The 27,582-nt window shown below is 43.5% G+C and overlaps 1 protein-coding gene across 1 annotated transcript; it reads right to left on the reverse strand.

The window, feature by feature from the left end:
- Window positions 1–60: 60 nt before the first annotated feature.
- dvl1a (dishevelled segment polarity protein 1a) lies at window positions 61–26,828 on the reverse strand. Its single transcript, XM_037102945.1, has 15 exons — window positions 26,265–26,828; window positions 21,057–21,126; window positions 17,703–17,824; window positions 14,991–15,109; window positions 10,366–10,504; window positions 9,360–9,453; window positions 9,135–9,204; window positions 8,892–9,031; window positions 8,279–8,355; window positions 6,942–7,009; window positions 6,561–6,638; window positions 6,303–6,437; window positions 5,530–5,697; window positions 5,194–5,409; window positions 61–2,173 (listed from the first exon to the last, which is right to left on the reverse strand). The coding sequence occupies exons 1-15, from the start codon at window positions 26,432–26,434 to the stop codon at window positions 1,653–1,655; spliced, it is 2,187 nt and encodes a 728-aa protein (XP_036958840.1). The 5' UTR covers window positions 26,435–26,828; the 3' UTR covers window positions 61–1,652.
- Between the last annotated feature and the right edge of the window lie 754 nt (window positions 26,829–27,582).

Below are 27,582 nucleotides of genomic sequence, written 5' to 3' on the forward strand. Positions count from 1 at the left end.
TACAAAAGAGACATTCAAGAGACTATAATAACACGTAAGAGATGATCTTGGAAAATCAGACAGTTTTTAACATATATATTTTTTATTCATATATAATAAATTTCTATGTACAATTTATTCTTCTTTTGTAAAGAAACAAAATTAAAGAGAAAGCTTTGATTGCAAACAGTGTTTCATACTAAAGGGGAGGGAGAGACAAAATGGAAAAGTGCTCATAAAACTGGTGTTGGTGTGTGATTTCCCTCCTGTAACTAAACTTTAGGTAGATACAACAGGGGTTTGCCATTGTTTTGCAAGGAGATCAGAATCTGAAGGCCAGGATTCCCCTTGAAGTCACTTGGTAGACGTAAAATGAGAAGTGCCAGATGATATTCATAAAGGAGTTTTTACATCATTGACAGTGTCTGCATTGCTGAGAAATAACCACCACACGTTTGCGAGGCTTTGGCTTTTATCGCACTGACTTTTTATCAAAGCTCAGGAAGGAAGTTCGTAAATGACCGTGACGCTCTGATGCATCCTGGTTCATCTCGTGTCACCACTTTGAGCTCGCTTTCACAGCTGTGGCTGTGTGTCCACTGTTTGCAATCCTGTTTGTAAGTTGGTTTTCTTACCTAACCAACGTGTTATGAATGTCAGGGTTTCTTAATCACTAACAGGAATAATGATACATTCGACAAAGCACAGTTGGACAGTGGCAACAGGCCACTGATTCACAAATGATGATGTCTGATTGTCTGTCAGTCAGCCAAGTATGACACCATCAATGCAACATGATCACATAAATAACAGCACAAAAAAATCATCCAGTGTACGGATTCTTCCTTTAGAACATTGGCAAGAGGTAATGCCTCCTCCCAGTAATGGTAATACTTTAAACAAAATGTATTAATAAAATTTCTTTTCTTTAAAGCAGTTGAGACAGTCATGCAATATGCAGCCTAGTTAAACTAACGACTGGCTACGGGGCCTCCCTTATGAAATAGAAGTAATCCACAAATCGTGAACTGGTCAAGGTTAGCGTTTAGTAGTTGGCAGGTAAGAGCTTAAACAAGCTGGTGGCAATGCCACAGTAGAAAGGAAACGGGACAAGAAGTTTGGCGTCACTTGCTAAATTGTATCTGTACGCATAGATACGAGTCAGGAGATCGATTCCAAGTACTAGACCCAGAGAAATGTTCGGGTGCGGGTAAGTGCGGGCTGTAGTTTTCGGTCTGGGTCTGGGGGATTGAGATCCAGGGCCCAGCCAGCTTAAAGGTCTTGCAGAACAAAAAATATCCTAGGTAGAGTACACACTCCCGAGGAATGTCTGCGTGGCAGCTTTCAAAAAATCACCACACTGAATACCACTCACATTTCACAAACTGTACACGTCACGTCAATACAGAAGAGGGTTTTCAGCCACAGAGGACCCTTGCTTGTGTTTGTGAGAGGACTCCCTCCTGTTGTGCGCTTGCTGTCTGTATTCCTTTGCTTAGACATCAGAAGGATAGACAGATAGCAGGGGGTAGGTGGAGGGCCAGTCAGGGTCTACATTCTGAACTTGGAGACAGTCAGAGGCAAAGGATCGCGAGGAAAGGGAGAAGGAGGTGACAGAGTTTGGGGGAAAACAACTGTTTTGTGCTCCATGAGTTTTAAAAGGCACTGTCCTGTTACATGATGTCAACAAAGAACTCACAGGGATTGCCCATAGCATGCTGGAAGGACTGGCGACTGGCGGTGAGCTCAGGAGGAACGGCTGCTAACTCTCTCCCAGGAGGGGCTCCGGGGGGCGTGCTGCTGCTGTACGAGGTCTTAGGGGCCAGTCGGGCCAGACAATAAGGGGGAGGTAAGCCTGGGGGGCCGTAGGAGGAGGCATGGCTCCGCTCACTGTGGGCACACGAGCCTGGCCCTGGCTGGGTGAAGGGGGCGTGGCTGTAAGTGAAGGATGGGTGGCTGTTCTGTGAGACAGTGTGGCTCCTGTGTGATTGACTGTGACTGAGGCTTGATCGGGCGTGACTGTGACTTGAGATGGCGTGGCTGTGGTGGCTCATTTGGCTGGCGGACCTATCACCGCGCTTCCCTCCACGGACGCGGGGCTCTGATTCGCTGCATGTTGACCTCTGACCCTTCTCCTGTGGGGAGGAACGTCTCCCTTTGCCTGCACTGGGGTTGGATCCACTGCTTCGGCTTCCTGTCGAGGAAGACAAACTCTGACATTTTAGTTTGGCCTCCTACGAGTACACTTACTAAATAAACATGCTGCCTTCAAATGGGGTCAATGTTGTTGTCAGTCTTTACGCATGACCTCATAAGTGGAAATTTTCTGAAAACTCCCAAGTTCACATGTAAGATAAGGTTTTTTTTTTTTTTTAATGGCCACAGAAGTTCATTTTTCTGTGGATGGTGAGTTAATATATTACTTTATAGTTGTTCCTTTTACAATATGTCTGAGGAAAATATGGATTTTCCCAATGCCCTTATCTATTTTATGCTTTTGCATCTCCAGCATCATGTTTCCCCATTGCTAGCTTGCTAGACTGTTAGCCGAGGTGGCTTCTAGAAGCCGTTGCCTAGAAGCTCTTGACTTAACCACTTGAACACCAAACACACTGCGTCATGTCCACAACTTTCCACGTTGTAACCACAAGCTCACAAGTTCCATTTGAAGGCAGCAACAGTTATTAGCTCATCAGCCACAGCGGCTATAGATCACCTTATTAGCTTGTGATAAATATCAGGGGGTCACACATTAAACAAAATATATTGTAAAGCTTAATGAAGCAGTCATCAAGTGCACCAGACACTATACGTCTCACAGCACGAACGCATTAATGCTGTTGTACACATTACTGCACTTTGTTTAAGGTGTGACGAGATATTGTCTTAGGGCAATCTAGCAAAAGTCAGCAGTCAAGGGCAAACATGATTATCTCAAAGGTTTCTTCCCCAAGTTCTACCAGCAGCAACTAACACCACGGCCGTCATCTGATATTCATACGGACACTGAAACATTCACATGTTCTCAACGTAAACATGATACACCTGCATCAGAGGGACACTGCTACACAGCACTAAGTGGACAACACAGAGAAGCACATTTATTTAAGTTATTATATCGTCAATGTTTGGTAACACTTTATAATAACCATCATTAATAAATAGTTAATCATATTTAAATTAAGCTTTGTTGATAGTTATATATATTATTGTGTGAATTACCTTTTTCCACAAGTTAGGTTCCAACTCGTAAAGACTGCAGGTCATTTTTAGTGCACCTGACTCCTATAGCACCTAATAAAATCAATACTCTTACATCATTATTAATGTTTTTAATTGAACCTGTATTCTGTTATCACATTATTGTAATCGTAGCTATTCTACATAACTATATTTTGATTTTAGCCGTTTAATTTTCTGACATAACTGCAACATTTCTGTGGGTTTCGTGCAATGTTATTGACATGTTATCTTATTTTTTTTTATCAAATTATCTGATTTATAATGTCCATCTAGACAATCTTTATAGATGAACAATACAGTTTTTATTAACACTTACCAAGCATTATAGATGTCAGTTAAATTAACTATAGATTTACCATTTATTAATGACGGTTGTTAGAAAGTATTACCCAATGTTATTTTAAAAGGAGCTTAATGTCTCAGTGCTGGCGTTGCATACTGACACAGGGGTACCACAAGGTTGCAAAATCACACATTCCAGGCCTCCCCCTTCCACGATGAGCCCAACAGTACTGGGTAAAGTGGTGCATGATCGCCCCCTATCAGTGAGAATGATAGCACACGCCCCAGGGTGATCATCCTGCATCATGCACCTCCCAGCACAGTACGAATGCATGCCCAGAGGTGCAGAGAGGGAGAATGGACTGTCAGGAGAGTCACACATGGGATACACATGGAACAGAGAAAAGATGCATGGGACGGGCGGAGGGGAAAATAAAACAAAAAAAAAAACCTTAAAGCCACAATATGATAGGTGGAGAATGTTGAGCATGAGAGAGAGAGGAGAGGAAGATAGCAGGAAGATGAGAGGAGGATGAAAGAGAGGGAGAGAGAGAGAGAGAGAGAGAGAGCAGCAGAGGAGGAGAGGGGGTTAGCAGGCTTACCGGTTCCCCCAGTGTCCTGGGACTACCTCCTCCTTCAGTCTAACGTTGCCCAGCAGAAACAGAGGGAACAACAGAATTACACACACCTCCCAGCCCGACCCTTCCCACACTAACCTAACTGTGCATCTGGCCCCGTAACGTCATTGCTTATATTACACCCAAGGCTGTTTTTTTTTGTTTTTTTTGTCTTCTCATGGACATCCAACTTAACAAATCTTCAAGTTATGGAGAAACTGCCCCCTTCAAAAATGCACACATGCACTCATTCAAACAAGCAGGCGGACATATAATCACCATTACCATTTGACTTACTGAAAAGCACATCACATGACTAGTCTTATCTTTGTCAACTCTGTCCTTCCACATTTCAGGGGGTTGCAGTTAAGCCAACTGAAAGAGTGACAACCGGCTGAAAGCAAGACATGACGATGTCTGGATGAGTCACTCAAAACAATGGAAATTAGACTGATAGATGGTAACAAGTAACTTACCATTATCTGTCTGGACTGTCTGGTTTTAAAAAGTGTATGACAAGCACACTTTCACAGCCACCCACTTATGTGCTGTGGAAAACCCACCCCGGTGCGCCATTCTCCCTCAATGCAGATATCAAAAAGAAAAAAACATGCAGCGGCAACACAAAGCACTGATTCAAAATGCGAACAAAAAGATCATTCGAGAAACTGATGAGGAGGGATGGACTCGGCGCTGATCATTACAAGCTGGCGATTTGTAATCACATGGTTGATCCGATTGTTTTTGTCATGTACACACCCAGTACTGCAGAGCTGTCCGCTGTGTGACTCAAGATGCTCATGATTGACCTTGACAATACAGGACGTGTTTCAGAGATACACATTAATTAATCAAGAAGCAATCCAATGTCAGTTTCCTGCCCAGTGAGCCGAAAAAAAAGAGCTAACATTAGCATGAGTCAGATACGTGCTAATAGTGATGTCATATGTCACGAATACTGAGATTAGGGAGAATGCCATGTTGCATGTTGAGTCAAATTATTACACATTAATTAATGAAGAGCTGATGGAGAACTCAAAGGCCCGCCTCGCCCCTGCTTCTCATTGCTCACCCTCGCTGTGCTGGCTGCCCGCACTCCCACTGTGGAAACTGTGGCACGGGTCTGAGTAGCCTGGCGGGAAGCTGGGGGGTGCGGAGGGAAAGGGAGGATAGGGGTATGGCTGCCCGCCCAGGGGCCAGGGGTTGCTGGTGGGTGGAAGCGGTGCCAGAGTGTCCTGCTCAGAGCCTCCGCCGCTGGATCCCTCGTTTAAATTGAGTGATGCCATGTCTTATTGGAGAGAAAACAGAAGCAGAGAGGGAGTGACTTAGCACAATCCTTCTATTCATGAATAAAAAAAGCCATACGTGTGGAAAGGCATTATTGACACGCTGAGGGAAGCGGCCGTACTTTGACAGAGGTCCCCGAAGGTATAGTAGCACTGCTCGGAGAAGGTGATCTTGTTGACGGTGTGTCTCAGGTAGCCGTGTTTCAGCAGACTGCTGGCGTACTTTCTCGCATCCCGCCGGTCCTTGAATCCTTCTACTCTGGAGTAAAGCCAGTCGACCACGTCAGCACCTGACACAGCGAAAAACACACACAAACAGACATGAGGTCTGTTTCTCTAATGTGTTGAGCAGATGCTAAAAATTCTGTCAACATGCAAGCTGCAACAACCACAGTGGCTACATGTAGACAGGCAGCACGATGTTCCAAGAACTTTAAAGACAGTGAAATTAATGTCAAAACTGCTGCATGCATGTTTATTTTTAGGGCTCAGAATTAGATTTTATGGCTAGGCCACAAAAAAAGGAACTAGTATTAATAACTTGCAATAAATCTTATTTTAAAACAAAAAACAGTTTCTAATAGATTACACAATGGATTTGAGAAAAGCTGGTATATGATTATAGATTTAATCAATTTCTGCACAGTTAAAAAAAAATAATTTAACGGTCAATAAACATCACTTTCTTTATTCTTCATTTCTTGGTGTGTAAAGTTACTGGGGCAATTATCCTCACAGACACAACCACGATGTTGTTGCATAAAACCACAAGTATACAGTAAGTACATGCATTACTTACAGTAAATCACTTAAAAAAAATTCTGAATCTTCAATTGGAGGAAACAAGTGTTTGCTTTTAGTTTTGTGTGTGCCCACAGGGCTCAGCTTTTCACACCTATGACAGCGTTGGCGATGGTGATCTTCAACCACATCCTGTCTCGAATTTCCAGGCCAGAGTCTGGCAACTGCATCACCTTGACGATGGTTGCCATGTCTGTTTTACTCGCCGATAGAGGCAGGTCATCAAACTCTGGGGCGGGAGAGGAGTTTGTGAGTGGAACTTCTCAATTGTTGAAGTGTTGTGAAGTTGTCATAATTAAAACAGAGTTGATGTTTCTAGTGTGTGATGGAGATGTTGGTTGGTTGTCTTTACCATAGTGTGGGTAAGGGCCTGTCAAGGCGGTGGTGTGTGAAATCCAGGCTGCAGGGTCGATAGGTCTCACTGGTTCAGCTGAACAAATGCAACAAATAACATAAGGCAACTCTGATAAAACATGCAGTTTAAACACTGTCTGGCTCAAACCTCGTCGGAGACATGAGCTACACTGCTTCTTATGTAAAATAAAGTAAAAATAAGCATAATTTAGTAAAATATGCATTTATACAGGCCAAAATCACAATCACATTGCCTCAGTGGGATTTTCAAACTGTACAGTGAACAACAGCCTCTGTCCTTAGACCCTCGATTCAATAAGTAAATTCAGATAAGTATGTACAGTATGTGATTGCAGTACAGTACTGGGGCTTGTCTTACCACGTGGGATGGTGAAATAGCTTCGTGGAGACGGGTCCCAACATTTGGCAACAGTAAGACTAATAGGACTGCAGAGGAAGCAAACAGGAGATCAGTTTTGATTTAAAAAAAAAACTTTTAAATTCACGGTATGTAATCTCAGATGCTCAGGGTCTCTAGGTCTAAACAAAAGATGCAATTAATGTCGGATCATGGGAGCTGTTGTCTTCAGTGTTCAACAGCCACCATTTCTGATGAAAATCTATGTACGTTTTATGCAGCGTTTTATTCATGTTATGTTCAGTCACATGTGCAGACCTCATTCTATGACTCTCTCTGGGAACTTATAACAACGAGCGACCGAATGAAACACATCATAATGTTAGTAAAATGAAAGAATTATCTATGTTTGAACAGAATTGGAAACATTTCTGATAAATATAGGACTAAGGACTTCTTAGATGTTTTATTGCGGAAATGTTGCACATTATATATTTAAAGACAAATGAGCAAAATTTGGTTAAGACATATAATAAAACATCAGGAATGAACAGATTACGCTCCACTCCACATCACTGACCGCTTTACTTCAATCAATTCATTGATCAAGTCAGTGTTTTTGGGTGGAATGTACCACAAATCACAAGCGAGATGTCTGACTCCTTAACAACTGCTGTTGTCAGCTCCAGAAAGAAAGAAAATTCAGACTTCTTGAAACACCTTTTAACATCCGCCTGATATAGCCTCATCTGATGTTTACTTATTTGCGATGACAAGTGTGACACACACAGGAAAAAAAGCAGAAAGGCAAACTCATCTCCTGGTAATGTGGAAAAAGTCAAACACCTATTTTAAGCATTTATAAAAAAAAATCTCATTTGTGCACAGAGCTTTTGATGTTAAAGTGGTTAAAATGACACCCCAGGTTAATGCATATTTAGTATTAGCAAGTACATTACTACATTTACTGTAAGAGCTTGTTCTGAACTGGTGTAACAGCAACGGGAAAAGCTGATGTCAGCTTAGAGAGTCACTTGTCCTCTTTTAGAAAAAAGCCACAAAAGGGATCTGAAAAGTCAACAAATCTACCGTAGCAGCGAACACACTGCTTTGGCAAAAATGGATAAACTCAAGGGATATGCTTGTATTTTACAGTTATGATTTCCTCAATGGGCTCTCCTAACTCTTTTAATCCTCTAAATACCCAACAAGCGCCCCGTCTAATTTACATGTAAGTCTCGAGTGTAATATTACCACCACACGTACACTAAGTTATGCTCTCTATGTGATAATCGTCTGCTGCAGAGAGTTAAACAATCCTAATGCTCAGCCGCTGCTCTGAGACAAGCTGTTCTCACCCAGTTTTGGAAACGATCTCTCTGAGGATCCTCACAGCGTCATCGTTGCTCATGTTCTCAAAGTTGACGTCATTCACCTGGTTGGCGGACAACAGCAAACATAATTACCTTGTTAAATCAAATGACACGACACCATTACACTATGTTTTCATGACAAAAATGTTATTTAGAGGCTCTGCAGAAGGGCTCAGTTGTGTGTTTATGCACTTCTCGTCTCTGCTGTGCCTCACATGCCTTCAGATGCCTGCAAATCCTAAGCTGCTTTCTATGGGGAACACGGTAAACAATATAAAAACCGATAATATGAATGTTGGGGCAACAACAACAAATTGTAATCAGGCATCGTGTGTTTTGTTGGAGGGCGTAGCTGCACAGAGATGAAAAGGGAGGAAAGAACAGGAAGGAAAAGGAGAGGCAGAATTACGACTTGTATCAAAGAGCCTCGTAATGGAAGCGAATGCATCATTGAGGTTATTAACAGGCCACGAAACTTCAAATGGAAATACAGTTGTTTCTTTGTAAGACCCGTTCAGCTTTCAGCATTTACAAAAGAGCAGCAGCAGAGGTGTCTTCATTACAGCGGTGAAAAAAACAGAAGGATCTGCAGGTGTACCTGAAGGAGCATGTCTCCAGGCTCTATTCTTCCATCGGCAGCAACAGCTCCTCCTTTCATGATGGAGCCGATGTAAATGCCGCCGTCTCCCCTGTCGTTGCTCTGACCGACAATACTGATACCCAAAAAGTTGTACTTCTCTGTGGAGGATGAAAAGAAATGAGAACAAGCACAGTGTCAGCTCTGAAAAACGTTATATACATATTCATAAATCAAATCGTATCTTTGAAGCCTCATGTTTACCCATGTTGAGCGTGACCGTGATGATGTTGAGGCTCATGGTGGAGTCTGTGATACTACTGAAGGATGACGACTAGAAAGGCAGGAAGAGGACACAATAAGTAAAGCACATCAGAAATAGTCAGAGTGGCATAAAATCTATATCAATCAGCGCTCTCATCTGGTTTCACACACGGCGCGTCGATTTGGATTCCAGCAGGGGCGGTGATGTGTCTTAGAGGCGCTCACCCGATCTATTTTGGCCACTTTGTGCCTCCGTCGGCGGCGCTTGTGTCGGCGCATCAGCTGCGAAGAGGAACTCTGTTCTGTGGAGCTACTGAGCCTGAAACACAGACAAGAAAGAGAGGGGATGATGACAAGGAACTGAAGACAAAGACAGGATATTAGAACAAGAAGGGTTTATATATTAGGACGACAAAATAAAAGGAAACGCGGTAAAACACAAGTCATCTGTCACTTTGTAAGCATGCTGGTGTGGCTTCACAGGCTGACTGCAGGACTCTCATCCATCCTGACTCTATCTAGAGTCAAGACTATCTACACACCGTTCCACAACGTTTAACACGCGTAATAGTAGTCTAGTAGTACATAGTTACAGTAAATATACTGTGCTGCTAATTGCTATTTAACATCGTATGACTTATTCACTTCTGTGGTTGATTTTAATTAAATGTAGCTGCAGTGTGAATTGCGGGTGGATTAGCAACAGTCAGAGCTGAAACAATCAATTAACTGTTTTAATAATTGATGTCATTTATTGAACAAAAATTGCAAAACACTAACTAATTCTAGCTTCGCAAATCCTACGGGATTTCTCCTTTTGGTGTGTTTTATATCTTTGTTATTTGAATATCTTTGACTTTTGGACATTTGGACTGGAAAAACAAGCAAGCTGAATCCATCAACTTGGGCTTTGGGAAATTGTGAATTTTTTTTTCACTAACTTTGGACATTTTATGATTAAGCAACAAAAAAATAATTGATTATTAACAGTGAGTTGCAACCATAGCCAATGCAAAAATGTACATTGTCATGCAAAAAAAGTCTCAAAGATCATCTGACCTATTGGGAAAGAACACCCGGGCAGACTCTCATGACAGACAATCAAATGATGTGCTTCACACAAATGGCATTCACTGAAGAGATATTACTGTGCTCTGTGTCAAGTTGTTTAGGGGGAAAAAAAGTGTTTTCATGGAGCAAAAAATGCTTTTGATGATAGGTAGTATGTTACCTGCTGGCATCCTCATCTTCCTCACTGTCCACAAATGAGCTGGACTCCAGCTCGCTGCTCATTACCGAGGCGCTGTCGTAACCCATGGCTGAGTCCCTCGCAGTGCGCTCTGATTTCGAGTGACCGTTGATGCGAGGGACTGGAGAGAGAAAGAGAGGAAGAGCAGCAGTGAGTCAGACAGGGAGGTCACGCTGCTCGCCGTGAGGTCGCATCAGAACAAGAGGGAGCACCCGGGAGGGGAGGTAAGTCAGCGGTAGTGAGAGTGGCGGAATCAGAAAAAGATCATAATTATCTGAGCAGCAGTGACGACAAACAACAGAGGATCTTTGTTCTCTCGCACCTCTGGATGACTTCAGCACTGTGAGAAACATGAACTGAAAATTGGAACTTTGGTTTCAGCCATTCAAGGCAATGGTGCAACACATAAATGTCAAAAAGGAGAAACAATCAGAGTTGAATACATGACATAAATTCACTCATCCAATTCCCAGCAGTGTACGACCCACCCTTGTCCATCTCCATACGTACATTGCCAGTGGGGCGGAGCTGTCTCTGGATAACAGCGGATTGGCTGGAAAGGTCTCCTAAGGCGAAGAGGGCGTGGCAGCCAGCGTATGCGGCGCGAGCAAGCAAAACATTCCAGCAATGTGGTTGTTCCCATTGCAAACTCCGCCCAGGCGTTGCTTTATGTAAGCTGAGCTGTGCATAAGCACTCAATCAGCAGAGGGACATCCACTGTCAGGACTCACTCAAACATATCTCCTCCCACGCTCAGAGGACTGCCGCACCAGAGAAAGCAAAACAAAAACAACGAGTGTGCAGGTTCACCGAGTCAGACTGAAATCTGTGCCTTTGTGCTCTGCGCCGTCTGTGCTAGCTGCTCTCTTAAAAAACCTGAGCCTCAGACGGTCTCTGCCCAACGGCTGGCTGCTGACAGGCTTCACAGCTTATCTACAATAGAGGCAGTGAAAAAAAAGGCAGTAAGAATAGAAACAGTCTGAGGAGTGGGCAGGAAGAAAACAAGAAGTGAGTGAATCACTTTCTGACTAGACATGTGAAACTTTGGACACAATGACCCATTCAAAAGTTCTCATGTTTAAAGGATAGGCTGGCTGTGTGATTTTTTTTGTTATCAACTATTAATAAATAATAAATAATGTACTAATCAGATAAAGTCAAAATGTAACAATGTTCAAATTGGTAATTTCTTTACATTACATAAACTACATCAACCAGTAAAAGCTCACTACACAACAAGAAAACCTCCTACTTTAACCACCTTTGCTTAACAACATTGGACCTGTTTTAAAGAAATACCTGCATTAAACTAACCCCAAAATGAATCCACATCAAATCATGTTACATGTTCAAATGTCAAACATCCTAACACAATAACACACAAATCCCTCTCACCACAGCCGTCAGTGTGCCTTCCTCCAACGCACAGATAAACTGAGCTGAGAGTCAGGAGAAAGTATTCCTCCGCCCTTCCTCCCTCCCGTCCTCCCGTTGCACACTACTATAGAATGACTGCTAATCTGCGTCCGACCAATCAGGTGACGCTATTCTCCCAAACAGAGATAATGTGGGATTTGAGATGATGTTCTGTCCTCTCCCATCCCTGCCTCAGGTGAAAACACCATCAGGTGATTGAAAGCCTGACCGCCTTTAGCAGCGTCGCGTGACAAAAAGTGTGTTTTTGGTGCGTTTTCTACTTTCACCAGCTGTTTTCATGCTTTGGTTTTAATACTCTAATACAAGCATAAGTGCTTTGGCTTAGCCAGGTCTTCTCTGACCTCAGCCTTAAATCCCAGCAGCGCTGAACATCCTTGCTGCTTAATGTAATGGAAATGCTTTTTTCTTTATTGCATTTATTAAATGCTCCCACACTGCCACAATACAATAACCGACTATACAATATCATGTAACTCTTGAACACGTGTTCACCCTCCTAAAAGGGTTCAAATGCTGCATTAATCATCCATTCATTCTCACAACAGCACCGACAGAAAGTATGAAGGGATACTTTTACCACTTTAACTGATCGCTGTAAAACATCTAGCATTCACACTGAGACAAAATCACTTGAAGCGAGCGTATAAGGTGACAGGGGAATTCTGCTGCTGCAGGCTGTGAGGTGAAAAGGTGGAGCCACTTGCACCTTTTTTTTTATATATGCCTGTACATCCAGGCCACGTGTCTGTGACAGCAAGTACTGAGCCAACACAGCCAAACTGAACTGCATTATATGGGGTCTTGTTTGCTAGATTTACGAGCCATGAAACTGCTCTGCATAACACTCAATTTCCCTGATGGATTCACTTAATTACAGCTAATAAAGTAGCAGGTGAGGAAACAGACATAATGTGTTTGTGTGTGTGTGTGTGTGTGTGTGTGTGTGTGTGTGTGAGAGAGAGAGAGAGAGAGAGAAATAGTAAGTCACCATTTCTGTTTTCTGTATGATATGATGATGACGATGATGATTCTGTCTGCATGAAGATATATCAAATGAGGAAGGAAACATTAAAAAGCTTAAATATCTTTTTTAAAAAGCCAACATGTTTTGATCATTAAGTCTTCATCGGGCGCCAAATAACAGACAGAAGGGGAGAAAATACAGAAACTTAACCAAAGTGACGCTTTTTGGATTCATAGACTGGAGGTGAAATACATGTAGCCGTATGGACTATATAAGTGAGGCGGCATTGTGTTGTTTGGCTTTTTAAATGATTCAGCCTTCATGATAAAGACTTTTTGAAAGTATCTTTCCTTCTTGACTTAAGCTACATTGAACCTGAGTGCAAAAATGATGCCTTGAGCGAAGACATAAAAACTCCAGGTCTGCATCTAACTGTAATTTTCATTATCGATTAATCTGCTGCCCGTTTTCAAGATGAATCAGTGCGTTGTTTATTGCATCGGACTGATATGCCGATTCTTGAGCTCATGCCAAAACCGACATTAGGGAATTACAAACTAAAGTTTATATATCAGTCGATTTTCACAGTTTTGACTTTATACATTTTTTAAATGATCCCTAAAATGCTCAAACATGGTTATTGAACACTCGTGATGAAGATTTGTGACGAAGGCAGGATATTTTAAGGTGAACAATTTAACAAATGTCAGTGAAAAATATGAAAATATGTCTTTCAGTCAACACATAGCAGATACCATTATATCTGTGATGGCCAAACAATATATATCAGTCCAGCTCTAATCATTTAGTCTAAAGAATATCCGAAACATACTGAAAAATGTCAATCCAAAATTCAAATAACTAGCTTAACATGATACAATATACATAGAAAAGGAGGAAATCTCCACATTTGAGAGTCTGAAAGCAGCAATTTTGCCTAAAAATATTCCTTTAACAATTAATCAATTTTCAGGAAAGTTGGTTTATTTTTCTGTCAACTGAATAATGAATAAGTCGACTAATGAGTGCAGCTCTAACACCATTAACGGATACACGAGAGTGATGCAATCAATGGATATGATTATGCAGTTATTCTGCTAGGGTAAAGATAAATCTGTTTCCCCGCGTATGAGAGAGTTACAGATCTTTCTTCAACCTCAATGTAATGCTGTGCAATGCGATGCTAATTGCTTAATGAGTCTGGAGTGCAGGATGCAAAGCGCCAGGCGAGGGGAGGAAAGATGGAGGAAAATGTAGACAGTGATCATTAGCAGCTACTGGTTTAATACTTCCTGCCATGAAAAAAAAAAAAAACTCATTGTGCCACAATGTCTGCGTGGCAAAGGCAGGAATAGAATGAAGCGGATATCTTAAAATATCACAGGTACGATGGTTCTGATAAGCGAGCACACCTTTTTCCTGCAGCACCAGTAGCCCCTGTTCTCTGCTGTGGACAGGGCAGACATGTGATGCTGGCTGGCAGGCTACTCATATTAAAAAAAACAAAAAACACTGAGCCTGTGAAGGAGGGCAGCTCTTCTGAAGGAGCCAGGAGAAAGCAGTCCTTCTGCCAAAGTGATTTGAATGGAAAACACTGCAGTCAAATACCAAAACTGCGGAGCAGATGCGTTTGCACTTGATAACGGCAATCAGGGGGCTTTTAAAAATCCAGATCCTAACTATTTCTCATCCATTTTCAACTGTAGATGGTTGCATTTAAAAGTCAACAATAGCAGCAAAAGACTTTCCTCTGATATTCTGACAGGGTATAATCATGGTACAAGACTGGAGTGTGACTGCCGAGTGGAAAACAGCCTCTGACCATAAACCTGAGCCGCACACAGGAAACAGAAGGAGGACAATTATTGGGCAAGACAGTGAATTCCAGAAAAACTTTGACACACTGTGAACTTATTCACTTCTTTCCTCTTTCCTTCCTTCTTCACCCTTCTGAGAATTCAGATATGCATGTGTTTAAAGTTCAACTCACACCACATGAACCCTGAGGGCCTTTTTTTTTTCATACATGTCTGCTGTCTGTCCAAATTTTTTTTTTTGTGGGGAGGGGAGTGGTGGGGGGGGATGAATGACTTGTGTAGAGTAAGACAGTTAGGAGTCGAGTGAGAGGAACTGAAATGTAATAACTTGGAAATGACAGGATAATTGCATTTATGGGATCCATCTGTTCCCGGCTGATAATACTCACGCTCAGTTTCTCGAGCTCTCCTCCGCGCCCGCTCTCTCTCTCGCTCTCTGCGGTGGCTCAGGAGAGACTCCGTACCCGTTTCGGTGTCCAGGCCATCTCGAATGCTCACCGCATTGGCACTGCAATACACACATTGGAAATCTTCAGTCATATTCATAATGATGCACAAAACACACACACATGCGCGCGCTCTCGGTCTCTCTCACAGAAAAGTCTTTCAAATGAATTCGCCAGGCAGCCTGCGACCGACACTCCTGAACATAATCCCCAGCTACAATATACTCCTGTCTGTTATAATATCTGTTTGCCTGCCATTCAGCCTTAGGGGAATATGCAACTCGTATTGTGACTCTGTTTCAAATTCAATCCCTCCGGCCAAAATAGCAGTTTCATTGTTCTGCGGTATGTGATGTGTTTTTCACTAAGTGTCATTAATGACCAGATACCCTGAGAGGGAGCCATTCTGGACAATACTGGCATTAATGAGACCTATTGAAAGCCCAGATGGTGCCTGGAGCGTGATTGGGAGAGAGACAGAGAGGAGAATGACAGATTGCATTAAAAAAAAAAAAAAAAAAAAAAAAGCGAGAAGTGGTAGATCAGGTGTGGGCTGAGCAATACACCGGCCTGTGTGCTCAGGGTCTAGGAGGAGTCTGGGGGGGTTCTGGAGAGGCTGGAGGGCAGGTTGTTATTTTGTCAGAGGGATGGAGACACTGTGGCCTCAGGCACCGGGGTTAAGGGACCTACACAGCCACCGGGCACCTAAGAAACCTGAAGACGGTGAGAACTTTACTCAACCCTGTCAGCGTGTCACACACACTTAGGCATGTGTGCAACATGTACTTTACACCTGCATGAATAATCACACTCGCATGCAGGCGCATTCATGCATTCATGCACACTCACTGGCGGTGCACGTGTGCAAACAGTGTTGTATTTATTGTCGTAAACAGGACATAAAGAGGCACAAAACACAGACATGGTCAAGAAAAAAAACACTCTGACACACCTCAGCGGCAGTGTGTGTATGATCAATGCAAATTAAAAACACGAGAGCAGACAGGATGCTGCGTCTGCTGTGTTCACTCAGCGGGATAAAGTGCTCAATGAGGCATGCTTACACGCTTCTGCTCCGGAGTACTAATGGGTGCACCTGGGCTGGGACTCACCCGCACAGGTCAGTGCGTGTATACAAATATGACTGAAGATGCATAGTTTGGATGCGTTACTATTGGCAGTGATTGGGAGGCAGTGTGATGATTGATGTGGCGGTGGATGCCTGCCTGTCAGGCTGTCGATGGCTGCTGACCAGGCGGGCGGCAGACCTGCTGATCTGGGGGGAGATTATCCAAGGCGCTAGGCTGCAGCTGTGAACAAATGCCACCCCCTTTCAACCCCCTCCACCCCCCGCCCTCTCTTCTCTGCTGCCAATCGCCACCGCCCCCCCCCCCCTCTTGGGAAATGGAGATGGGTGCTTTTAATGTCTGGTAATCCGGATTAACAGGCAGAGGCACATCAGTTGTGTCCATTCTCAGCCCAAAACACCTATTCTGTGTGCTCATCAAATAGAGCCATTCACGCCAACAAACACATGAAATGCATGAATAAAGCACAAAGAGAAATGAAGTGGTAATAATATTCTAGCTATTTACAGACAGAGGTAGAGGGTTGGAAGACTGGATTCATTTCAGAAAGAGAGGAGGTTCGCTATAGGGAATTCACCACGCTGTTTCTCTGAGAGAAAGGCCTGCCTGTCTGACTCAAAGAGGGAGAGAGAAAGGGAAAGTGGAGGGGGGGGGTAAGAGGGCCGGCACACTGCTGTTATTCACCACAAGGTGGCGATAGTCCTAGTGAGGGCTGGCCAGGAACAATAAAATCATCAGGACAGCTGACAGCCAAGCAGTGGGGAGCGGCCCATAGAGGGCAAATGTGAGCCGAGATGTCAAACACTGGATAAAGAGATACACAGAGACATGACAGATTGCATGTTCTCAATATAGAGCCTCAGCCATATTGCTCCAGCACGGTAATGGCAACAACCCCCACTGCCCCCAGCGTTTTTTAGCTATATTTAGCTTGGGACTTTCTCCTCAGCAAGTGCAGTCATATTCTCTAATCTGCCAGATTGAAATCAAAAACAGGGCTCAGGTAACCGTCATCAAGCTGTCAGGAAAGTCTCCATTTGCGAGCTTTCAGGCCCCACTGTTTTTTTTTGGACCACGTACGCCTTTATTAAGCGAGTATGGCTGAATGCTCTTAGTGAGCGTATACAATGGGGCCTCACTGAGAGCCAGTATTTGCCTGAAGATGTGTATGCTGTCAAGGCTATTTCAAGAATCAGCAGCACTGGCAGCGTACGCATCATGTTTACATAGATGAGCGGACTAACGCCTTACTCCACGGTTGAGTGGGCGGGACGGAACATACACTCTAGTGGGAAAAATACTCACACCCGTGCATGCTCCCACACTGAAGCTTTAGCACATACTTCATGCCATAATTCACAGAGAGGCGTATAGACCACCTAGTCCTCCCATACAAGCCAGAGATGACAATCTCTCAGATGAGCTTTTCCACATTCTAATTAGCACATATGGCATGCTGTGAAATAAAAAGGTCACCCAGAGCTCAGGGTTGTGTGCATGAATACATCTGGCTAATGCACATGTGTGTAACTGTGCGTGTATGGCACGCAGCGATCAGCCAACTTACTGGAAGGAGGGGGGCCGCGAGTCTCCGATGCCTCCCGTTCTCTCAAGAGGAGGGGGCAGCTCCGGGTGGCTCTCTGTGCACTGAGATCCGCCATCCGAGTGGGCACTCTCTGCCAGGACCAACTGAGAAAGAGAGACGGAAGTCGGAGGGATTCATTAGAGAGCAGATAATATTGTGAGAGATTCTTCAGAGGGAGCAGATATATTCAGCTGAGAGCAACACAAACAATAATAAATGTTTTGTTGGATGATACAGGCCCCACTGTGAGGCGAGAGAAGATCAAAAACAACCTCGACAGACTCTCTGCGACACTCGGGAGATAAACAAACACATCGACGTCGGCACCAGAGGCAGGCGCATCTTGTGTGCAAGTACACATGAGGGAAGGTTGGTGAAATGAGATGCTGCACAGAGGCCTGGAGATGACTTGTGGCGTCACGTGAACGACTTGAGAAACACCGCAAGAAACAGAGGAACCTAAAAGACCACGCTGCTTCTTATTCAGTTAAGTGTCAGCACAAAGGATGATATATGATGATGACCCGCAGATACAACTACTCTCCTTTCATCTGAGCCAGAATAATGAAAGTCAAAGCAGGTAGCCGCGGGGACACTAACAGCTGTATGGACTATGATTATTCGAATGCGAGCTGTGGGACTCACAGGTGTCACACTTGTGTCACTAGATTCTTATATGAGCCCCGTGGGCCACTTTGTGTTCCATTTTCGAAGTCGGAATGTGTTTTTTTCACATTTTCTATCACCTTCTGTGTCTGCGAGCTGCTGACTAGCTCTCTGTCTGGGAGCTGAACACATTAAGAACGAGCAGACATCTGAGCTCTCGTCTTTGATTCTCCAGTTTTATGGAAAACTGCCTGATATAAGAACACTTTTTTTCGGAGTTTGACAGAATGAAGAGGTTAAAATACCGCCATACTGTACTCTGGGGTGCATTAATCTGACTTCTGCACTTCTTACTGACTCCTGATCTGATACCACTGCTCTCTTTTCCCCCCCAAGTTTAAATTCTATCTACCACAATGTGTGCTGTCGTAATGTGATGTAAGACCAGCGTTGGCTGTGGAGGCATGAACAGCCTGGTGTCTCTTAATGAATGTAATCCTCAGTGGAAACACTACATTTTATGATGACACTGATGAAGAAACTAATGTCCATTGATCCCGTGTGGTCAATGCTGATCCACTTAATGTGGTCAGTATCCGCTCCAGTACGTCTAATACGTCAGTGCATCCAAAGGCTACAACTGAAGATTTATTTTCATTGGCGATTAACCTGTCAGGTCTTTTCTTGTTTAACTGATTAGTTATTTGATCTGTAAAATGCCAGGGAAATGGTGATGAATGTCAATTAATGTTTAAGGTGATGTCCACAACCAAAAGATCTTCAGTTTACAGTCATAGAGGAGTAAAGAAACTGGAAAATATTTACGTTTAAGAAGCATCATTTTTTAAATTTCTTGTTAAAAAAATTGGCAAAACAAAATTGATAATTAATTGTTGCAGCTCTTCTGACTCTAGATACTTCAGTTTGTGTACTTTCACCCAAACAAATCTAATACACACGAGCACATAAACGATGTAGCATTTCTCTACCCTGGTAAGATTTATCCAAAATTAGAGGTTAACAGCGACAATAGCAACAGCAGTTGTGCACTTCAGAAGTGCCATGGGCAAATGAGAATTTGTTCATTTAGTTTAATTTTTCAATCAAATTTCATGACATAAAAAACTACATTTTATGTTTGCTTTTAAAATGGGCCCCAATAAACAATCTGTAACATTTACATGTATTAATAACTTTCTTATTTGCCATATGCGAGCCAATCGTAATTTGATGTCAAAAAGGAGACATTCCCCATCTCACTCTCGGTTGCCTACACAAGCCTGTGGATGATTTGTATTAGTTGTTTAATGCTGCTGGACTGTGGATTTCTTTGTGAAGGACGGGTTGGATTTTCCATGACAGTTCCCTGTCTTTCCGCTCTGCTAACCGAGAGCAACATTAGCTACTATTAGTTTAGAAATAGTGTACGGCAACATCGTAAATCTACCGCCCTCAAGCGCAGCACAGAGGTCCCACAGAGCCCCTTTAAACATGTCAGAGTAAAAAGTAAATTAAAGTTAGAAAATATGCAGAAGCGCCCCAGCTTAGATTGAGGAAATAATAGTTCATGCTTGCCTTAACTTTCAAGCAGTCAGAAATAACAAATGCCTTGGGCTATTGTTGTTCAGATTTTTCGTTGTCAATGAAGTTAAAAGAAATGTTGACTGATTTCAATCCAACACAAATTAGTACCGTGCTGGATACGGCTGATAGCAACGCTTTTCAAGTTCATATTATTCACAGCAGCCAAAACATAGCTAGAATCACAAACTGCCATACTTCTGCTAATTACATTACAGGCTTACTGATAAAGTGTTATAAAAACAATGTTATATACTGGGCGTTTAATGTGCAAAATTTAATCCAAGTGTCAAAAACAGAAAACCTTTTTTTTCCTTTGAAATGTTGGTGCTATGGAGAGAAATCTCTCCATGACCATTGGCCAGCCACTGGTTTAAAGACCCTCTGAAGCGTCTGGTGTAGATTAATTCTGACAAATTGAATGTAAATAAATCATACAGTTGTATAAATGCGACTAACTGGTCACTGAGCTGCAGTGTGGTGTGGTGAGGGCCGACACTGCTTAAGTGATATTGAATGCAACCGTCCTTAACAACTCTACTGCCACAACTGTGTCACCGATTCTGACCTCTGACCTCCCTGTGGAGGCTGGGAACAAAAGTAATGAATTTCCACACAGAAATCAATAAAGTACAATAGTTATCTTCCGGCTTGTCATTAAAAAAGGACAAAGAGCCACCAAGTGAAAGAAAGGTACAGCCTGTCGATGTTTAAAGGCAGAGCTACATCCCGTGTCTTCTGTTCTGTATGACGGAGCAATGATTAAGATGTAAATTCTCCTCTGACTTTTGACAGATTGATTTAATTTAACATGCTTTATTGTCCCTGAGGGAAAGTTAGGCTCGCAGCACTGTTCATCTTCCATAATTACAAATCACTATAAAGCTGCATTGGTCAGTAGAGCAATCGACCCATCAGATCGGTTACACTAGACGCCGGGATATTTCCTCTTTAAGTCGTCGAACTCGGTTACCTCTGATAGAGTTTCGTAACAGTCACCGAGTTAAGTATGTAATGGAATCGCTCGCACCTATACAATACAGCAGAACAGTGAGGTCAAGGTGGAGAGCGTCGGAAAAGCTCTGTGGAGGCGTTGCATGGCCAACATTTACATCATCCGGCACGGGTTGCGCCATCCATCTCACTTACCCAGGACACTACTCTCCCGTTGAAGCAGGGCAGCTTGGCGTTGTCATCGGAAATCTCTTCTTTGACAACCCTGGGGAACAGGCAGACAGATTCAGAGTCAGGCCGGGAGAAGGGCACAAGAGTCAACACGATTACAGAGTGGACACATTCATCCGCTCCTGGTCCACACACACACACACACACACACACACACACACACACACACACACACACTCGGAGAGATTCTTTTGCGAGTCCAATTTTTTCACATGGCTTTTCAACAGGCTTTGCGCCCCTCACTAGCACGGCGTAAAACTGAATGAACAGCAGCGATGACACTCTCGGAGTCTGTATCAGTGATTTATTAACGTCGTGGCTGTCTGTCCAGTAACACTAAGCACAACAGCGTGATAAGGGCTGCTCAGCCTGGCAAGGATAGGGCCATAAATCAGTAATGAATAGCTCTAATAGTAAATCTGCGCAGGTGTGCATGTTTCACTATGACCACCTGACAGCCAGATAGTCAGATAGCCACATAGATGGACAGATAGATAGAGTCTGTCTGAATGTTTCCTGTGTTTATGTCAGAGCTGTTACAACAGGGTGCCAAGGCCCATGAGAGTTTATTAATAGAGTGATCCAGCGTGAGCCTCCCGCAGTGTGTTCCTCTTTGGCTGTAAACTCCCTACGAAAATACCTCCCAGTTACCCTTTGACCTGCTGGGACACAGTTCAGCTGCAAACAGTCGCCACACCTGCTAGGCTCATGACACGAAGATCAACCCCCCACCGGGGCAACAGTCAAAGGACACGGGAGACTAGCGTGCAAACACCTTACATCCTCACTTGGGGTTAAACCGCCATGATATATTTATCGCTTTTTTTTTTCCACTATTGAGTCCCTGCGTGGTTTCATGCACGTTTGTTTGTGGTTGGTTTTTTTTTTTTTTTTTTTTTTTTTGCAGAGGATTTTCCCAGTCTTGGTACAACCACACATTTCTGAGACTTAGAAGAGATCTCACATTAGCTTCTTGGCTTTGAACACGGTACATGAAAGGCGAGAGGCTCGACTTTGGAGCAGCAGGAAAGCCTAAGAAGATTTTACGCAGGGGTGTCTCTGACAGTGACTTTACAGCTTTTATTTTTCCGCTTCTCATTTGCCAGAACTTCTCCGCCACAGAAATGATTAGCCAAGCCGGCTGTGTTTTTGTGTGCCCCCGCTGCTGAGGGAGCCGCGTTGCTGGGAGTGGTGGACGGAGATAACGCAGCCTTGTGGCTGGAGCTGACGACCACAGAGTCTGCTGCTGCGGCCTGTTCCACCCCGGGGAGGAAGAGGGAGGGAGGGAGGCGAGGGAAGGAGGGAGGCGAGGGCCGAATCTGCCGGCTGCTTGTTAGGTAGGAAGTGTTTGCATCCTCTCTGCCTCTCGAGCCGCGCGAGCAGCTGTAAGGTGACTTGTGAGGATGTGGGAGTGGCCCCCCCAAACAAATAAAATACGAGCGGCGGTTCCCCTTTCCTACGTTTGACGGGAATGCGGTCGCCTGTTTCCACAATTTTACAGTATTTTTCCGTTTTCTGAAAAGAGCTGGCATGCACAAAATAAATCCTTTTAACATATCTCTGTCTGTTGGAGGAACGGAAACCACGAAGCGCCAAGAAAACCGGTCCAATCATAACAGATGACGCCTTTAACATGCGGTAAAATATCCACGGCCCGCATTCTTTTCAGCTTCCATCTGATATCAGGAGTGTTAGTTCCACCCTGAACACTTAAATACAGACACACACACACACACACACACACACACACACACACCGTATGCCTTGTTTAGAGTAGCATGTGTCGTGGTGTGGGCTGCTGTCACAGATCTGACATCTTACAGCAGACAGCTTAAATAGGTCTTAACAGATTTCACAGGATAAAGACACAAGATTTGCCCTGGTGATCGCTGAATATTCCACTGCTGGGGATATTTGTGTAGCTGGGGAAGATTAGATGTGTTTGTTTATGCTTTGAGAGACAGAGGAGGGCCGGCTAGTTACAGCCCACACCAGAAACCAAGGGCAGGAAGAAGCGAGCCAGTGCCGACCGGCCGTCCAAGGACTTCGGTGGGCTGATGCTAATGATCCTATAAACAGGGAAGCAAAATATTTGTAGTCAAATAAGACTGCGAAAAAGATAGACTTTAATGTGACACGGAGTCTGACTCAGTAAACAGCTAAATTCACCTTAAACCATCAAGAAAGCTGTTAGTGACAGGTTTCATGCTGCTGATGTCACATTTGGTGCTGTAACCATGATTTTTCAAAGCATCTTAATAACAACCTTCAGATGTTTTTCCATTCATAAAGTTGCTACCTCACAAATATTGTGTGTTCACCATTACATTAAGAGTGGGTTGCTAATGTTACGACGCACAAATGCAGCACAACCTTCAAAATCCGTCCTCAAACAGCAAAAACAAGCGAGGTGAGGCGGAGGTGAATTTGTGCGAGAAAGAAAAAAAAAAAATCTGCAGATTTTTGTCCTACAGGGGCTCAGCATCACTTCCTCAGCAGAAAAAAACGATTCCCCTACCAGCCCCCCTCTTCTCTAAAGGCACAAACAAGTCTGTTTCTTTCAGACCTTCAGCTTGGCTGCGTCCTCAGCTCCAGAGTGCCTCTGTGACTTGCATTATAGTGAGGTCTCAAACCCACTCACCACCAGTGGCGATGACAAAACGCCGTATCATCACCTTGAAGTCTCCGAAAAAGCCAAGTGGGTTGCTTCAAAACAACCCTGCCTCAATTAATTTCCTGTCTTATGAATATTGATGAATGAATGAATATTACCGAAAAAGAAAAACAACCGAGGTATGAAATGTGCACAAAGAAACGTTCATCGTATAATGTGCTGCGCTCTGTTGTGTGAGTGGGAACGCCACGCCATTCCGCGCGATTGCATGGAGAACCGATGTGACTTGCTCGCTGCAGTAAGCTGAGGCATTTTGGGGGCAAACCATTTATCAAATTTGTGCGGCCATCGCTTAAAGACCCGATTTTGCCGGCACAAATGTAGTTCAGCAATCCCTTAAGAAAATGGCTGGTTTTTCCTGCATGGCAGGGGGTCTACTACAGAGGACCTTGCACTGACTGCTCATTTACATTTCAAACACTGTCTATAACTGCAAGGGATTTGATGTTTTCCCTCTCTGCTCAGCAGTCTTATTCCTCCCCAGCTAATTCTCCAGCAGCCATACTGTCTGTGTGTATGCAGTACAGCCAGCATGGCTACCACAAAGCGCTGCTATCCTCTGTGCCTTTGACTGGGTTTGCTTCCATACTGTGCCAGTACCATACGGCACCCTCAGAGCCTGAATATTCAACCTTAACTCAAAGGCGTGGATGCTGATGGAGACTCCTTTATAATCTTCCCTATGTGGAAAACAGTCGTTTGTCAGTGTCCACTTCGGCATGTAATTTTAACATGCTTTCTTGTTGCACATGCGGGAGCCGGTCGGCCCACTGTAGCGGTGTGTTCAGCAACATGGAGCCACGTCTCCATGTGGAGAAAGCAAACATGCTTTGTTTGTTTCCATAATCTGCTTGTTGATCACCTGAGGCCCAGTGAGCAGCCTGGCCCGCAGTGCAACAGAGGCAGGAAGCCGGGGCTGGGGACAAAGCAGCGCACCAGGCCTAGCCTGCCACCAGGAAGAGCCAGCTTCCCTCACAAGGTCAGGCTGCAGTGGAAATGCGTGACGTTCAGCTCTAAAGACACTGCCTTGCCTCTGCATTTCCTCCAGTCGTGTTTAGCGACTACAGCGCTAGATATGAATGTGTGTGCGCCCATGTATGACTGTTCAGACTGGAATGAGAAACAGGCGCTGACACAAATATGTCATTCCCAGCAGAGGCCCGATACAAGTAGATCCTGCTGACCAAGAGAGCTGCAGAGCTTTGTAGACTCGGTGTAACTCCTGAGAATCAGGGCAGGATTACACACAGAGGGAGAGAAAGGAAGGTGAGAAAGAGGGAGGAAATATTTTTCTATTATTTAAAAAGTCTAGCGTCCAGTGGATGGAGGAGGCAGTTCCTGTGACTGTCCGGGGGTTAAATTCACAGTGAAAAAGGAAAAATGAATAAACAATAAGGGCAAATTATTTCAAATGAGAGCACGCTTTGATCATTAGGCTAAAAAAGATGTCCAATAACGTAATATCATGTTCCTTAAATGACGGTGAAACTAGATTTTAAGCGTAATAATTGAATTTCTCTCTTTCCTGAGGACTGTTAATGACAGTGCTGTCTATTACACATCTAAATACCTGCAAACTGGACTGTGTGGGGGCCTAGTTAAGGTCTTCTCCAGTATTTAACCAACAGACCAGCATTCAAAAATGAGTCTGTCGGGGCATCAGTGTAACGACACAGGATATGATACGACATTAATAATTGAGGGAGCAGTGTTGCTTTGACAGATCTGCTCCTCTGGGGCAATTAAATGCAAACGGTGGTTACATGATTGTATCTGATATTCACATCCAACTGGCTCTGTGGCTGACACAGTCCCTCAGGGATTCACCTGCAGCCCCATTGTGTGTGTGTGTGTGTGTGTGTGTGTGTGTGTGTGTGTGTGTGTGTGTGTGTGTGTGTGTGTGTGTGTGTGTGTGTGTGTGAAGAACTTCCTAACCCATCTATCAAAAAGCCATTTTCTGATGATCACCTCCTCACTTCACATGCTTACCAAAACCAAGCCAAACAAGCAGGGCAATATGAAAACCTGAGAATATACCTCTCACGTTCATATATAACGTTATATATAAATATTTATATTCCACATGGTTATTGTACCCGCTGACGTTAGTGTGTGTTAGTACAATGACAGTAATAAGGGGGAGCCAGGGGTCTGGCTCTGTGTTAATACATGCAGGGCTGCGTCATTAGGGGCTCTGGACAGATCTGGTATCACTTCAAACACTCGTGTGTCTCCTCCACTGCGCACAGGATAGCCTGGAATAATGAGCAGGTGCCAGGAGCATGGAGGCGAGACATGGCACTATACAGTCCCGCACACATGGAACAATGTGATGGGGTTTTTTTAACCCCGTCACAACCTGGTGATAAGCTCTTTTCTTATTACTATTTTAATATACACTACTACTACTGCTGCTGCTGCTGCTGCTGTACGATGATAAACAGCGAGGGGAGCCAGACGAGCAGGCTAATAATAATCGCAGACGGGTGGCCACTTACCCAAAATCCTGGTCCATCGATTTGAAGAAGAATTTGTAGCTGTTGACCGGCCGATTGTTGAGGACATTTTTGAAATCCGCTAAGGTGACTTTCTCTGGAGAAACGGACAGCTTGACCAGATAAGGAGTCTCCTCCTCGTCTATGTGATATATGATTTTAGTCTCCGCCATGAGAGGACAATCATTGACACAGGAAAGGAACAAGGGTTGGCAGCGCAATAAACAGGCCTGCTATGTTACCAGCTACCCGTAGAATAACATAACAGCATTCCCTAATATATAAGCCAGCACAGCCCCCGGCGGAGAACACAGCTTCGTGTATTTGACGAGCACAGCGAGGATCCAGACATAATCGCGTTGTGAGCGCCTGTATTCCTGCTCCGGTGTGAGTCGGTACGGTGGCTCCCTCGGCACTAAAACAGGAAGGGACAGTCCACATCCTTGCGATATGGAGTTGGAATATTGCTGGTCTATTTTTTTTCACAAGCTAATTGGTGAGACAGTGCTGTCATCTAGTGGTGTGTCTGAGCTGTGCGCAGGCCCGAGCACACCTTACACAACACGCTCATATACAGTACACTGTACAGTAGCGACAAAACACGGAACAAAGAGGAGGTGGACTGGAGTTATATAGAGCCTATATAGAGACTGTCTGCTTCTTCTTCTTTATTTCTTCTTCTTCTTCTTCTTCTTCTTCTTCTTCTTCTTCTTCTTCCTTTTCTTCTTTATTTCTTTTTATTATTCTTTTTTTTAAACTTTTTTTTTTACTGCTTCTTCTTCTTCTTCTTCTTCTTCTTCTTCTTCTTCTTTTAAAACCATTACTACGGTGGGTTACTATTCAACTCATTAAAATGCATTAATAATATATTCTGATAAAAATCTATCATGATCTTACAAACGACATTAAATAATAATTAGACTTTTTTTTTAAATCAAGAATACAAACTGATATTACGGTGAGATATTTAATTCAACTCAATTCAACTCATTATAATGTATTAAAAATATATTCTGATGAAAAATATATGAAATAGATCATGATCTTACAACCTACAGTAATATTACTGTAAGACATGAAAAATATGTAAGTCAAATAATAAATATAAAAATCTAATAATAAATATATGATGACCTATTTTTGCACAAATGTCTGATCAGCTGTGATTTAAAAGAATGCATCCTTATAATTGTTGTTTTTAGTGCCCAACAGACACTCGATTTTGGAGCTGATACTGACATTAAGGGGTAAAAAAAAAATAAAAAATCAGTTCTTGATGTATCAGCTGATATACACACATACACAAAAGAATATTTTATAG

Source organism: Acanthopagrus latus, chromosome 7, assembly GCF_904848185.1.
Source record: "Acanthopagrus latus isolate v.2019 chromosome 7, fAcaLat1.1, whole genome shotgun sequence".
NCBI classification, from domain to species: Eukaryota; Metazoa; Chordata; class Actinopteri; order Spariformes; family Sparidae; genus Acanthopagrus; species Acanthopagrus latus.

What these genes read in the sequence shown, in the direction of transcription:
- dvl1a (XM_037102945.1), bottom strand. Translation starts at nt 26,434, where the DNA reads ATGGCGGAGACTAAAATCATATATCACATAGACGAGGAGGAGACTCCT. An exon ending in GAGAGCTCGAGAAACTGAGC is followed by an intron (nt 10,505 to 14,990) that starts GTGAGTATTATC and finishes TTCTCTCTCCAG; the next exon opens with TCCCTCGCATCAACGGTCAC. An exon ending in CACGGTCACGCTCAACATGG is followed by an intron (nt 9,032 to 9,134) that starts GTAAACATGAGG and finishes CATCCTCCACAG; the next exon opens with AGAAGTACAACTTTTTGGGT.